Consider the following 13,705-nt stretch of genomic DNA (forward strand, 5'->3'; position numbering starts at 1 on the left):
AAAAAAAATCCAGAAAAAAACGCATTTCAAAAAAGTTATACATTTATTTGCATTTTAATGAGTGAAATAAGTATTTGATCCCCCTATCAAATCGGCAAGATTTCTGGCTCCCAGGTGTCTTCTATACAGGCAGCAAGCTGAGATTAGGAGTACTCTCTTAAAGGGAGTGCTTGTAATCTCAGCTTGTTACCTGTATAAAAGACACCTGTCTACAGAAGCAATCAATCAGATTCCAATCTCTCCACCACGGCCAAGACCAAAGATCTGTCCAAGGATGTCGGTGACAAGATTGTAGATCTACACAAGGCTGGAATGGGCTACAAGACCATCGCCAAGCAGCTTGGTGAGAGGGTGAAAACAGTTGGTACGATTATTCGCAAACACAAAACGGTCACTCTCTCTTGGTCTCCTATACAAGATCTCACCTCGTGGAGTTTCAGTGATCAGGAGAACGGTGAGGAATCCGCCCAGAACTACATGGGAGAATCTTGTCAATGATCTCAGATGGGACCAAAGTCACCAAGAAAACAATTGGTGACACACTACACCGTGAAGGACTGAAATCCTGCAGTGCCAGTAAGGTCCCCTTACTCAAAGTACATGTACAGCCCGTCTGATGTTTGCTAATGAACATCTGAATTCATTCAGAGGAGAACTGCGTGAAAGTTGTTGTCAGATGAACCCAAAATTGAGCTCTTTGGCATCAACTCAACTCGCCATGTTTGGAGGAGGAGGAATGCTGCCTATGACCCCAAGAACACCATCCGCCACCGTCATACACGGAGGTTGACAACTTCACTGCATCAAAGGGCCATTTCCCGTCTTGGGTGAGAACCTCCTTTCCTCAGCCATGGCATTGAAAATGGGTCATAGATGGGTATTCCAGCATGGCAATGACCCAAAACACACGGCCAAGGCAACAAAGGAGTGTCGTCAAGAAAAAGCACATTTAAAGCGGAGGTCTACCCTAAAGTGGAGTTTCCGCTCATTGGAACCCTCCCCCCCTCCGGCGCCACAATTGGCACCTTTCAGGGGGGAGGGGGATGCAGGTACCTGTACAGTACAGATATCTGCACCCACTTCCAGCGTAGATTCTGTAGAATCGACGCCCCTTTCCGCAGAATCGACGCCCCTTTCCGCAGGTCCCCCGCTGTCTGCTGGGAAACACACGGATCCCAGAGACAGCGGGGACCATCCTTATTGCGCAGCGCGACTCGCGCATGCGCAGTAGGGAACCGGGAAATTAAGCCGCAAGGCTCTACTTCCTGATTCCCATACCCAAGATGGCGGCGGCAGCAACCGAGAGACGATCTAGAGATCGGCTTCGGGTGCCGACATCGCGAGCGCGCTGGGCGTTGAAGTGTCATTATTTTAAAAGTCAGCAGCTGCAGTATTTGTAGCTGCTGGCTTTTTAAAAAAAAAAAAAAAAAAAACGGCGCACTCCCGCTTTAAGGTCCTGGAGGGGCCTAGCCAGTTTCTCATATATCTCTATCTCTTCAATTTCAAATTTTCAGCAAATCTATTTCATTTTATTTTTTTTCCACCAGGACCGGCGCCGGTCCTGAGGAGCTGCGGGCAGGAGATTTTAGGTGAGGCTTCGGCGTAGTCTGCGAGGCCGGACACTGTGGACCATGCCGAAGCTGCGGCCTTGCATAAATTCCCGCCCACAGCTCCTCAGGACCGGCGTGGTATCCATCAAAAAACCCCCCAAAAAAACTAGATTCGAATTGTGAATAGTGTTTGCGATAAACAGCGTCCTGCCTCCCTGTTGTCTTATGATGTCGACTGTGAGTAGTGATAGCTGAACGATGAGTGCGGTTTCATGCATCATTCAGATATCTTTTAGAGCCAGTGATTTCCCTGCACCATACGCTGTTCAGCTCACTTCCCTACCCCCCTCTGGTGCTTCTCCTGGCTCACCCCTGCCATCGGGAAACCAAAGAAGGAACTGACCGGTGGGCGGATATTGACCATAGAGATTTGTAGCGGCCCAGATGGTCCCTCCTGGAGTCTCTATGATTGTTTTGAGCCCGGGCGCGATCTTATGATGTCACCCCCGGCCATTGCATTTGAAAAAAAAAGCCACTTCCTCGGCTGGTAAGCCAGGATCGTGTGTGTGTGTGTGTGTGTGTGTGTGTGTGTGTGTGTGTGTGTGTTTGGGGTTTTTTTTTTTTTTTTTTTTGTTTTGTTTTTCATGCCTATTACAAGAGATGTTTACATTCCTTGTAATAGGAATAAAAGTGATAAAAAAATGTAAAAAGAAAGCTAGAAAAAAATAAATAAAATTAACAATGCAATAAAAAATGAAAGCGTCCTTGTCACCGATCGCTCGCAGAAGCGAACGCATACGTAAGTCGCACCTACCTATGTAAATGACGTTCAAACCACGTATGTGAGGTATCGCCGCGAACATTAATGTTATTATTACGAGAGCAATAATTCTATCACTAGACCTTCTCTGTAATCCAAAACATGTAACCTGTAAAAAATGTTGTCACCTGTGGGGATTTTTAAATACTGAAGTTTGGTGCCATTCCACGTGTGCAATTTTGAAACTTGACATGTTGGGTATCTATTTAATCGCCTTAACATCATCATCTTTCACATTATGCAAACAAAATTGGGTTAACTTTTATACGGTGTTTTTTTTTAAATTTATTTTATTTTTTATGCATGAAACTGTTTGTGTGATGGTGTGTGTGTGTTTTTTTTTTTTTGTTTTTTTTTTAATGCATGCATGGAACTGTTTGTGTGGTGGTTGTTTGTGTGGTGGTTGTTTGTGTGGTGGTTGTTTGTGTGGTGGTTGTTTGTGTGGTGGTTGTTTGTGTGGTGGTTGTTTGTGTGGTGGTTGTTTGTGTGGTGGTTGTTTGTGTGGTGGTTGTTTGTGTGTTTTTTTTTTTTTTGTTTAAAACATTTTTTTTTTAAATGTCTGCGCACATACCATGTGAGATAAAGTTGCAACGACCGCCATTTTATTCCCTAGGGTCGCAAAAAATGTTTGGGGGTTCTGTGTAATTTTTCTAGCAAAAGATTTTTTTTTTTTTTACATGTAGGAGAGAAATGTCAGAACTGGGCCTGGGTGGGACGTGGGTTAAACGCGTAAGAAACAAATGTCAGAAAAAGGCGGGGTCTTTAAGTGGTTAAGTCCTGGCTGAGGGACGGTTTAGGAATTTCCGAAGAGAAGGACCTTTTACTAATAGATGGATGTATTGTCTTCCCAGGTACCCCGGCCACAATGTCTCAGGTGGCTAAAGACGTCTGCACCTTCCTGCGATGGGCCTCTGAACCAGAACACGATGACCGCAAGCGCATGGGCCTCAAAGTGAGTGGTGGGGTATTGACCTCCAGACCCGAGGCAGCGGATGTGGTGTGACCTGATAAATCACAAGCCAGCATTTGTGTTTACAACTGGATTGGGTGGATCACCAATCACCATACATTGTCATTGGGCAGAAAATCGTGAAAGATCTCGGACACACTGCATAAAATTGACCTAATGTTTTTAATTCTTTAACCACTTTGGCCCCCGGACGGTTTTACCCCCTTAATGACCAGGCCATTTTTTTGCTATAATACATATCCAATAAAAAGCGAGTTTATCAGTTTAGGCCAATACGTATTCTACATATTTTTAGTGTATATTGATTGGTTTGCGCAAAAGTTATAGCGTCTATTTTTTTTTTTTTTTATGTAGTTTTTTTTTTAAACTAGTAATGGTGGTGATCAGCCGTTTTTTTTTTTTTTATTTATCGGGATTGCGGCTGATGGATGTCACTCTTTATTTTTTTTTATTTCTTTGGGGACCAGTGACGTGATTCCGGTGATCAGAGCTTAAAATATATGCAATGATCGCTGTATAAATTACACTGGCAGGAAAGGAGTTAACACTAGGGGGCGATCAAGGGGTTAAATGTGTCCTATGGAGGTGTTTTCTAACTGGGGAGAGGGACTGACTGGGAGTACAGAGAGATCACTGTTCCTGATCACTAGGAACAGACAATCTCTCTCTACTCCCAGTCAGAATGGGGATCTGCTTTGTTTACATTGATCCCCATTCTGTCTCTCTGGGGGGGGGGGCGGGGGGGCGATCGCGGCCCCCAGACCCACGCTTTGGCTCCCCTGCTGTGGGCGTGTCTCATGCATGAAAAGATACAGGTACATTGTTTCACGCAATAAGGCCACCCTGCCGCAGTGTTCATGCGGTGGGCGGTCCTTAAGTGGTTAAATACACTATATTACCAAAAGTATTGGGACACCTGCCTTTACACATGACCTTTAACGCAGGGGTTGACAAATTTGCTTGGAATCTAGGAGCCAGCTAAAAAAAGTTAGGAGCCAGGTCCGTGACGGCGATCTGGACCTGTCCCTGGCCTGACATGGAGACGAGTGAGGGGAAGATAGCGCCCCCAGCCCCCCACCTGTCTCCAAGTCATTGCCCATAGCTCTTAGAGGGACATTTTTAAATTGCATTTTAGTGTAAATATGAGATCCGAGGTCTCTCTGACCCCAGATCTCATATATAAAAGAGGACCTGTCATGCTTTTTTCTATTACAAGGGATTTTTACATTCCTTGTAATAGGAATAAAAGTGACACACTTTTTTTTTTTTTTTTAAAAGAACAGTGAAAAAAATAAAAATCAAAGTTAAAATAAGAAAAAAAAATTGTTTTAAATGCACCCTGTCTTGCCAAGCTTGCGTGCAGAAGCGAACGCATATATGAAAGCGGTGTTCAAACCACACATGTGAGGTATCGCTGCGATCGGTAGAGTAAGAGCAATAATTCTAGCCCCAGACCTCCTCTGTAACTCAAAACGTGCAACCTGAAGAATTTTTTTAAACGTCGCCTATGGAGATTTTAAAGGGTAAAAGTTTGTCGCCATTCCATGAGCGGGCGCAATTTTGAAGCGTGACATGTTGGGTATCGATTTACTCGGCGTAACATTATCTTTCACAATATAAAAAAAAAAAAATTGGGCTAACTTTACTGTTGTCTTTTTTTTTTTATTAAATAAAAATTTTTTCCCCAAAAAAAGTGCGCTTGTAAGTCCGCTGTGCAAATATGGTGTGACAGACAGTATTGCAACGACCACCATTTTACTCTCTAGGGTGTTAGAATAAATAATAAATAAAAATATATATATAATATATAATATATAATATATAATATATAATATATAATATAATATATAATATAATATATAATATAATATATAATATATATTTTTGTTTAGGGGTTCTAAGTAAAGGGATGGAGAAAGACTGGCCCATTAGCATTGTTGGTTGTAATTCCAACGGCCACCACAAGAGGGCGCCAGATTCCAGAAGGAACCATAGGATCACAGAAGGCCTCAAAGCCGGGGGCTCAATTACCGGCCGCCTGCGGCGCGGGGGGGGGATCCACGGAGACGGGATACCCCCAGCTATGCTGCCCCAGGCGCAAGGTCGCTGATTCTAGTCGCCAATGCGACCTGGCGACCGGGTTTTGTCGAGCCCTGCTTTAACGGCATCCCAGTCTTAGTCCGTAGGGTTCAATATTGAGTTGGCTCCGTCCTTTGCAGCTATAACAGCTTCAACTCTTCTAGGAAGGTCGTCCACAAGGTTTAGGAGTGTGGCTATGGGAATGTTTGACCATTCTTCCAGAAGAGCATGTGTGAGGTCAGGCACTGATGTTGGATGAGAAGGCCTGGCTTGCAGTCTCCGCTCGAATTCATCCCAAAGGTGTTCTATCAGGTTGAGGTCAGGACTCTGTGCAGGCCAGCCAAGTTCTTCCACCCCAAGCACGCTCATCCATGTCTTTATGGACCTTGGTGCACTGGTGCTCAGTCATGTTGGAACAGGAAGGGGCCGTCCCCAAACTGTTCCCACAAAGTTGGGATCATGAAATTGTCCAAAATGTCTTGGTATGCTGACGCCTTAAGAGTTCCCTTCACTGGAACTAAGGGGCCGAGCCCAACCCCTGAAAAACACCCCCCACACCATAATCCCCCCTCCACACAGTTAGCACTCCCAGGGAACATGTTTAACCCTTTGATTGCCCCTGATATTAACCCCTTTCCTGCTAGTGTCATTAGTCCAGTGACAGTGCATAGTTTTTAGCACTGGTCACTGTATTGGTGCAACTGGTCCCTAAAAAGTGTCACTTAGTCACAGATTTGTCCACCACAATGTCGCAGTCCCACTAAAAATCACTGATCGCCGCCAATACTAGTTAAAAAAGAAAAAAAAAATAATATAAAAAGTCCTTAAATCTGTCCCATAGTTTGTAGATACGGTAACTTTTGCGCAAACTAATCAATATACACTTATTGGGATTTTTTTTTCCAAAAATATGTAGAAAAATAAAAATGCATATTGGCCAAAATTTGAGGAAATTAGATTTAAATTTTTTATTGGATGTGTTTTATAGCAGAAAGTACCGAATATTATATTTATTTTTATTTTTTAAATGGTCGCTCTTTATTTTTTGCGCTATTAAAAAAAAAAAAAAAAAAACAGCAGAGGTGATGAAATACCACCAAAAGAAAGCTCTATTTGTGGGGAACAAAGGACGTCAATTTTATTTGGGTGCAGCGTTGCACGACCGCGTAATTGTCAGTTAAATTGACACAGTGCCGTCTCGCAAAAAAAAAAAAACGGCCTGGTCATTAAGGGGGTAAACCTTCCAGAGCTGAAGTAGTTCTAAAGGTTTTTCTTTTTTTTTTTTTTTTTTCTTTTTTTTTAACCTCCACACATTCTATGCATGAAGGTAAAAAAAAAAAAAAAAACTCACCCCCCCAATACATACCTAAGCCTGGATGTGCATGAGAGCACCCCTCCCCCTTATTGGCTCCAACTGCTGTCAATAAAAAACAGTTGGGCTGAGCCGTGCTTTGTGTGTCTTAGCGGGTCTTGGGAGTGAGCATGCACAAGTGCCCCCCTTAGCAAACTGCTTGCAATGGGGGTATACAGCAGGGAGCCAGGAAAATTGGTGTGGGACCTGGAAAGTAGAGGATTTGTTATTTATAAAAACTAAAACCTTTACCTTTTTAGTATCACTTTAATTTACAATTTTGTTTTTATGGAGCTTTTGAAGCACAACTATCGCTATATTTCCAGAAGCTCTACCTTCTGGTCTCGGTTGCAGCAGCTGCAGAGTCGCATCCAGTCGATCTGCCCAATCGCAGCACACTTTGTGTTATGTGAACTTATTCACAAATTACAAAGTGTCCTGTGAATGGACAGCGGAGGGAAGGGGGTGAGCTGGGCTTCTGCTGTGTGAAAAGGCAGCGTCTCCCCTGTTGGAGCGCCGGTGTTCTATCTGATTAGGTAAAGAAAGTGATGTTCTGTCAGCTGCGCATCCGTTCCACCACTACCACGTTTTACTAATATGACAGAACACCTGCAGTCAGGCAGCAGCGGACATCTTACTACACCCAGCTAAGTCTTGAATTTCATGAAGTTACAACATTTAGCAACTCACACGGTTGATGATTTAGCCCTGGTTCACACTGACAGCGGGAATGAAATCGTTGGAGTTCAGCGGGAACTCACATAATTTAATTCCCGCATGTCCATCCCGACTTCTGGGGCGATTTCAGAGATATCTGTGCGGGTTGCTGCACAGATATCAATGGAAATCACGCCCCCAAATTGCTTAAAGTAGTACAGAAACTACTTTTGGGAATTGGTGCGGCGTCACACCAATTAGGATAGTGCCATTGCTGGCAATTGCCATCTATTTGGCGTGCGATTGTGACATGCAAATCGCAAATCCCTCCTTATCTTTCTCCCTTTCCCTTTCCTTCCCTTTCCCCTTCCTTCCCCCTTCCGTTCCTTTCCTTCCCTTCCCTCCTTCCTTCCTCCCTTCCTTCCTTCCTTCCTTCCTCCCTCCCTTCCTTCCTTCCTTCCTCCCTCCCTTCCTTCCTTCCTTCCCTTCCTCCCTCCCTCCCTCCCTTCCTCCTCCTCCCTCCCTTCCTCCCTCCCTCCCTCCCTCCCTCCCTCCCTCCCTTCCTTCCTTCCTTCCCTCCTTTCCTTTCCTTTCCTTTCCTTTCCTTTCTTCCTTTCCTTTCCTTTCCTTTCCTTTCCTTTCCTTTCCTTTCCTTTCCTTTCCTTTCCTTCCCTTTCTTCCTTCCTTCCCTTTCTTCCTTTCCTTCCCTTTCTTCCTTTCCTTCCCTTTCTTCCTTTCCTTTCCTTCCCTTTCTTCCTTTCCTTCCCTTTCTTCCTTTCCTTTCCTTCCCTTTCTCCTTCTATCATCCTTTCCTATCCAATCCATCTCTTCCTTCCTTCCTTTCCTTCCCTTTCTCCTTCCTATCCTTCCTTCCCTTTCTTCCTTCCTTCCTCTTCTTTCTTCCTTTCCTTCTTCCTTTTCTTTTTCCTTCCTTTCTTCCTTTCCTTTCTTCCTTTCTTTCTTCCTTTCCTTTCCTTTCCTTTCCTTTCCTTTCCTTTCTTCTACTTCCTTTCCTTCCTTTCTTACTTCCTTCCTTTCCTTTCCTTTCCTTTCCTTTCCTTTCCTTTCCTTCCCTTTCTTCCTTTCCTTCCCTTTCTTCCTTTCCTTCCCTTTCTTCCTTTCCTTCCCTTTCTTCCTTTCCTTTCCTTCCCTTTCCTTCCTTTCCTTTCCTTTCCTTCCCTTTCTTCCTTTCCTTTCCTTTCCTTCCTTTCTTCCTTTCCTTTCCTTCCCTTTCTTCCTTTCCTTTCTTCCTTTCCTTTCCTTTCTTCCTTTCCTTTCCTTTCCTTTCCTTTCTTCCTTTCCTTTCTTCCTTTCCTTTCTTCCTTTCCTTTCTTCCTTTCCTTTCCTTTCCTTTCCTTTCCTTTCCTTTCCTTTCCTTTCCTTTCCTTCCCTTTCTTACTTTCCTTTCCTTTCTTCCTTTCCTTTCCTTCCCTTTCTTACTTTCCTTTCCTTCCCTTTCTTACTTTCCTTTCCTTCCCTTTCTTCCTTTCCTTTCCTTCCCTTTCTTCCTTTCCTTTCCTTTCCTTCCCTTTCTTCCTTTCCTTTCCTACCCTTTCTTCCTTTCCTTTCTTCCTTTCCTTTCCTTTCTTCCTTTCCTTTCCTTTCCTTTCCTACCCTTTCTTCCTTTCCTTTCCTTTCCTACCCTTTCTTCCTTTCCTTTCCTTTGCTTCCCTTTCCTTTCCTTTCTTCCTTTCCTTTCCTTTCCTTTCTTCCTTTCCTTTCCTTTCCTTCCCTTTCTTCCTTTCCTTTCCTTTCCTTCCCTTTCTTCCTTTCCTTCCCTTTCTTCCTTTCCTTCCCTTTCTTCCTTTCCTTTCCTTTCCTTTCCTTCCCTTTCTTCCTTTCCTTTCCTACCCTTTCTTCCTTTCCTTTCCTTTCTTCCTTTCCTTTCCTTCCCTTTCTTCCTTTCCTTTCCTTCCCTTTCTTCCTTTCCTTTCCTTTCCTACCCTTTCTTCCTTTCCTTTCCTACCCTTTCTTCCTTTCCTTTCTTCCTTTCCTACCCTTTCTTCCTTTCCTTTCCTTTCCTACCCTTTCTTCCTTTCCTTTCCTTTCCTTTCCTACCCTTTCTTCCTTTCCTTTCCTTTCCTTTCCTACCCTTTCTTCCTTTCCTTTCCTTTGCTTCCCTTTCCTTTCCTTTCTTCCTTTCCTTTCCTTCCCTTTCTTCCTTTCCTTTCCTTCCCTTTCTTCCTTTCCTTTCCTTCCCTTTCTTCCTTTCCTTTCCTTTGCTTCCCTTTCCTTTCCTTTCTTCCTTTCCTTTCCTTCCCTTTCTTCCTTTCCTTTCCTACCCTTTCTTCCTTTCCTTTCTTCCTTTCCTTTCCTTTCTTCCTTTCCTTTCCTTTCCTTTCCTACCCTTTCTTCCTTTCCTTTCCTTTCCTTTGCTTCCCTTTCCTTTCCTTTGCTTCCCTTTCCTTTCCTTTCTTCCTTTCCTTTCCTTTCTTCCTTTCTTCCTTTCTTCCTTTCCTTTCCTTTCCTTCCCTTTCTTCCTTTCCTTTCCTTTCCTTTCCTTCCCTTTCTTCCTTTCCTTTCCTTCCCTTTCTTCCTTTCCTTTCCTTTCCTTTCCTTTCTTCCTTTCCTTTCCTTTCCTACCCTTTCTTCCTTTCCTTTCCTTTCCTTTCCTTCCCTTTCTTCCTTTCCTTTCCTTCCCTTTCTTCCTTTCCTTTCCTTTCCTTTCCTTTCTTCCTTTCCTTTCCTTTCCTACCCTTTCTTCCTTTCCTTTCCTTTGCTTCCCTTTCCTTTCCTTTGCTTCCCTTTCCTTTCCTTTGCTTCCCTTTCCTTTCTTCCTTTCCTTTCCTTTCTTCCTTTCCTTTCCTTTCCTTCCCTTTCTTCCTTTCCTTTCCTTTCCTTCCCTTTCTTCCTTTCCTTTCCTTTCCTTTCCTTCCCTTTCTTCCTTTCCTTTCCTTTCCTTCCCTTTCTTCCTTTCCTTTCCTTCCCTTTCTTCCTTTCCTTTCCTTCCCTTTCTTCCTTTCTTTCTTTTCTTTTTTCTTTCTTCCCTCCTTCCTTCCTTTCTCGCGCACCCCCCTTTTTGTCCCCTCCCTCCCTTTCTTTCTTCCTTCATTTTTTTTTTTTCTTTCTTCCTTCATTTTTTTTCTTCCCTCCTTCCCATCTTCCTTCTCTGTCTTTCTCTCTATTTCATGCTTCCTTCCTTCCAACATGGCTAAAAGAGGCACATCTAAGTATGAAGGTATCCGGGGTAAAGCTGTCCACATAGACTGTCCTCCTCCACCACCGATGTCATCCCTTCCACACTGCGCTCCAAGGCTCACTTTCAGATCGCTCTACTGCAGGGTAGTCTTCCCGGTCACGATTGCAGGCTGACAGCGCCGAGAGCCGGCGGTGCGGAGGATGGTCTGCGTGTGGACAGCGTTACCCCAGCTGCCTGCATATTTAGATGTGCCTCTTTTAATCATCAACCATATGAGTTGCTAAATGTTGTACCTTCATTAAATGTAACCATCTTGCTACACTTAGAGGCGCCTCTCTTTTTTTATACTCTGTAGTGCCTGCTGGTTTTTGCTTTTAATCTCCTTGTGGAGTCTTCCATTTGTGGATGGACATTTTAATGGTTACGCAACCCATCTATAATCTTTTTATATGGACTATAAACTGAAGGACCTATGAATAAATGGCTGTGGAAGGAATCATTTGAGTTTCCATGATTTCTTCTGCGGAAATTCACTTTGATATTTGAGTGCTTTGGATTACAAGCGTGTTTCCGGAAGGAATTGCGCTCGCAATGCAAGTTTTTTCTGTATAGTGATAGCTGTACTCCTGATGATTAGTTGTAAAGTCTTTGTTGGACTTAAAGCGGGATTCCGCTGCGTTTTTTTTTTCTTGCCTGTCTCACTGGTGGACGATTCCTACCGTCTCTTAGCATTCACGATCCGCGTGTTTTTGACCCCCCCGGCGTGACGATCTTTTTGCTTTGGATAACTTTTAAAAAAAGCAGTCCGGCGGTTTACATTTTTACTGTGGGCGTCTGAAGCCCACAGGCATTTACTTCCTGTATTCTATGACGCTCGGCTCCCAGCATCCACCGCTCCATATCGAGCATACTCACTGATGGCAGTGAGCAGCGCTGTAAAAGTGCTATAGTGGTAATGGCAGATACAGCTGCCTTTGAAAATGGCAATTTCGGACATGCCCTCGTCACGTGACGGGCGTCCTCCTTCCGAAATCTCATGAGATTTCGGCATTACTATGTCCCCCATGGATTCTTGGGAAATAGCTTAGAAATTTCCCAGGGACCATTGCGAGGCCAATAACCACGCCTACTCCTACGGGAGGACAGCCCGGAAGTCAGCACAAACATCAGAAATATAAGGTAAGTACTAGGGCTGCAACTAACGATTATTTTCATAATCGATTAGTTGGCCGATTATTGTTTCGATTAATCGGTTAATAACGTTTAAAAAAAAGTGTGATGTATAATTTAGTTAATATGTAAAGTTTTAAAAGCAATTTATTCTTAAATATCTCTATGCAGTAGTAAATATAAATAACCAACTATATGGTTAGGGAGCAAAATATCTAATCCACTCTGAGAATAACAGACAGAAGAGATATACTGTATATATATTAGAGGGGATATATACTGTATATACTATTAGAGGAGAGAGATACTGTATATACCGGTACTATTAGAAGAGATATACTGTATATACTGTTAGAGGAGAGATGTACTATATATACTATTAGAGGCTATATACTGTATATACTAATAGAGGAGAGATATCATGTATATACTATTAGAGGGGATATATACTGCATATACAATTAGAGGGGATATACTGTATATAATATAGGAGAGATATAGTGTATATACTAATAGAGAAGATATAGTGTATATACTAGTAGAGGAGAGCTATACTATTAAAGGGTCAATCTAGTAAATATCATCAGACTCATTAACTTTAACCCCATTTTGTTACTGGCCGATTAATCGATTATGAAAATGGTAATCGATTAATTTCATAATCGATTAGTTGTCGATTAATCGATTAGTTGTTTCAGCCCTAGTAAGTACTGAATAATATTTTATTCAAGTGTTCATTACTGTAAGTATGTTAGCATGTGCTTTAAATAAGAAGAAAAAATTTTAGGTACAAAACCGCTTTAACCCATAGTAAGCCAGCACATTTTTAGAAAGTTCCTGGAGTTCAGCTTTAGTTCTCGGCTTCCCTCACCCCTCCCTGGTACATTTCCCTCCCCTACTTTCTTGCTGGATATCTCTATACAGCACTTCCTCTACTAACAGTCTAACCTTTCCATGTTGCAGATTGTCTTGATGGGGACTTTTATTAGTGCTGTTCTCTACTACCTGAAGAGACATCGGTGGACTGTTGTGAAGTCCCGGAAGATGGCCTACAAACCTCCTCAATAACCAAGTGATTGTATGTGACTCATCTACACCGGGATCCCTCCACACTCACAGCGACGGATCGCGTCCCTTCTGCCTCCTCGGAGCTGGGGCTGCACCCGGACACAGTGCTGCATTGTACTATTATTTTTTTTTCCTGGTTCCGGCGCTCCCTTGGCTTTTATTATTATTTTTTTTTTATTTTTTTTTTAGCTTGCTGGTTATTCATCCATTTTGTCCATAATAAGCCACCTTATCCGGGAAGGGAAAAGGGACTCGCCGGAAAAAAGGTTGCAGAAAGTTCTTGGTGTCCATTCATTCCCTGTCTGGGGAGGCTCATAAATTAAAAAAAAAAAAAAACAAATCTTTTAAAACCCGAAGTCACGAGGATTGTCTTTTGTGTCAGGTGTGTGAGTGGCAAATTCCTAAAGTCCTGTATGAGCGGCAAAATCCTGATGGTGCCGGACCAGATGTGATCCATGGGTGGGGGGGGTGCTAGAAATGACTGCAATAGATGTCACCGTGCATAACCAATAAGAAGAAAGGAAGTCGCCAGCACTCCAGAGATGTGCTGTCAAGTTTTATTTTTTATTCAGAACACGACTTCCCATTGCCTAAATGTGACACTTCCAGGCCTTGCAGGGCCTTCTTTCTCAGGGTGACTTGGTGACAATCAGTACACAAATGTACAAGGTGTATATGGTCAGTGCTGTGGCTCCAAGTCTCCTCCAAACCACCATACAGAATGCAGATAGATGAGGAGAGCCGGCAACTCGCAAATCCATATCAAAATCTTTAGCTACAGAACGGTGAACATAAGAACGGCTTGCATGCTTCGGCAAATAGCCTTAGTCATTAAGCCTTCTGCATGAAGGTGTGCCCCCCCCCCCCACTTCCACAAGTAGGGGGCTGTTTGTACATCTTG

At 43.2% G+C, this 13,705-nt stretch overlaps 1 protein-coding gene across 2 annotated transcripts in view; it reads left to right on the top strand.

Moving 5' to 3' along the window:
• CYC1 (cytochrome c1) overlaps positions 1-13,160 on the top strand; it is a 39,681-nt gene extending 26,521 nt beyond the window's left edge. For both annotated transcript variants that reach the window (XM_077490546.1, XM_077490545.1), the window contains exons 6-7: positions 3,222-3,322; positions 12,700-13,160. In XM_077490546.1, the coding sequence (XP_077346672.1) occupies positions 3,222-3,322; positions 12,700-12,804 (206 nt within the window). In that variant the 3' untranslated portion in view covers positions 12,805-13,160. The remainder of the gene's footprint in view (positions 1-3,221; positions 3,323-12,699) is intronic.
• Positions 13,161-13,705: the final 545 nt, after the last annotated feature.

This window comes from Lithobates pipiens, unplaced genomic scaffold (genome assembly GCF_037356315.1).
Source record: "Lithobates pipiens isolate NorthernLeopardFrog02 unplaced genomic scaffold, aLitPip1_a1.2 Scaffold_19, whole genome shotgun sequence".
Lineage (NCBI taxonomy): Eukaryota > Metazoa > Chordata > Amphibia > Anura > Ranidae > Lithobates > Lithobates pipiens.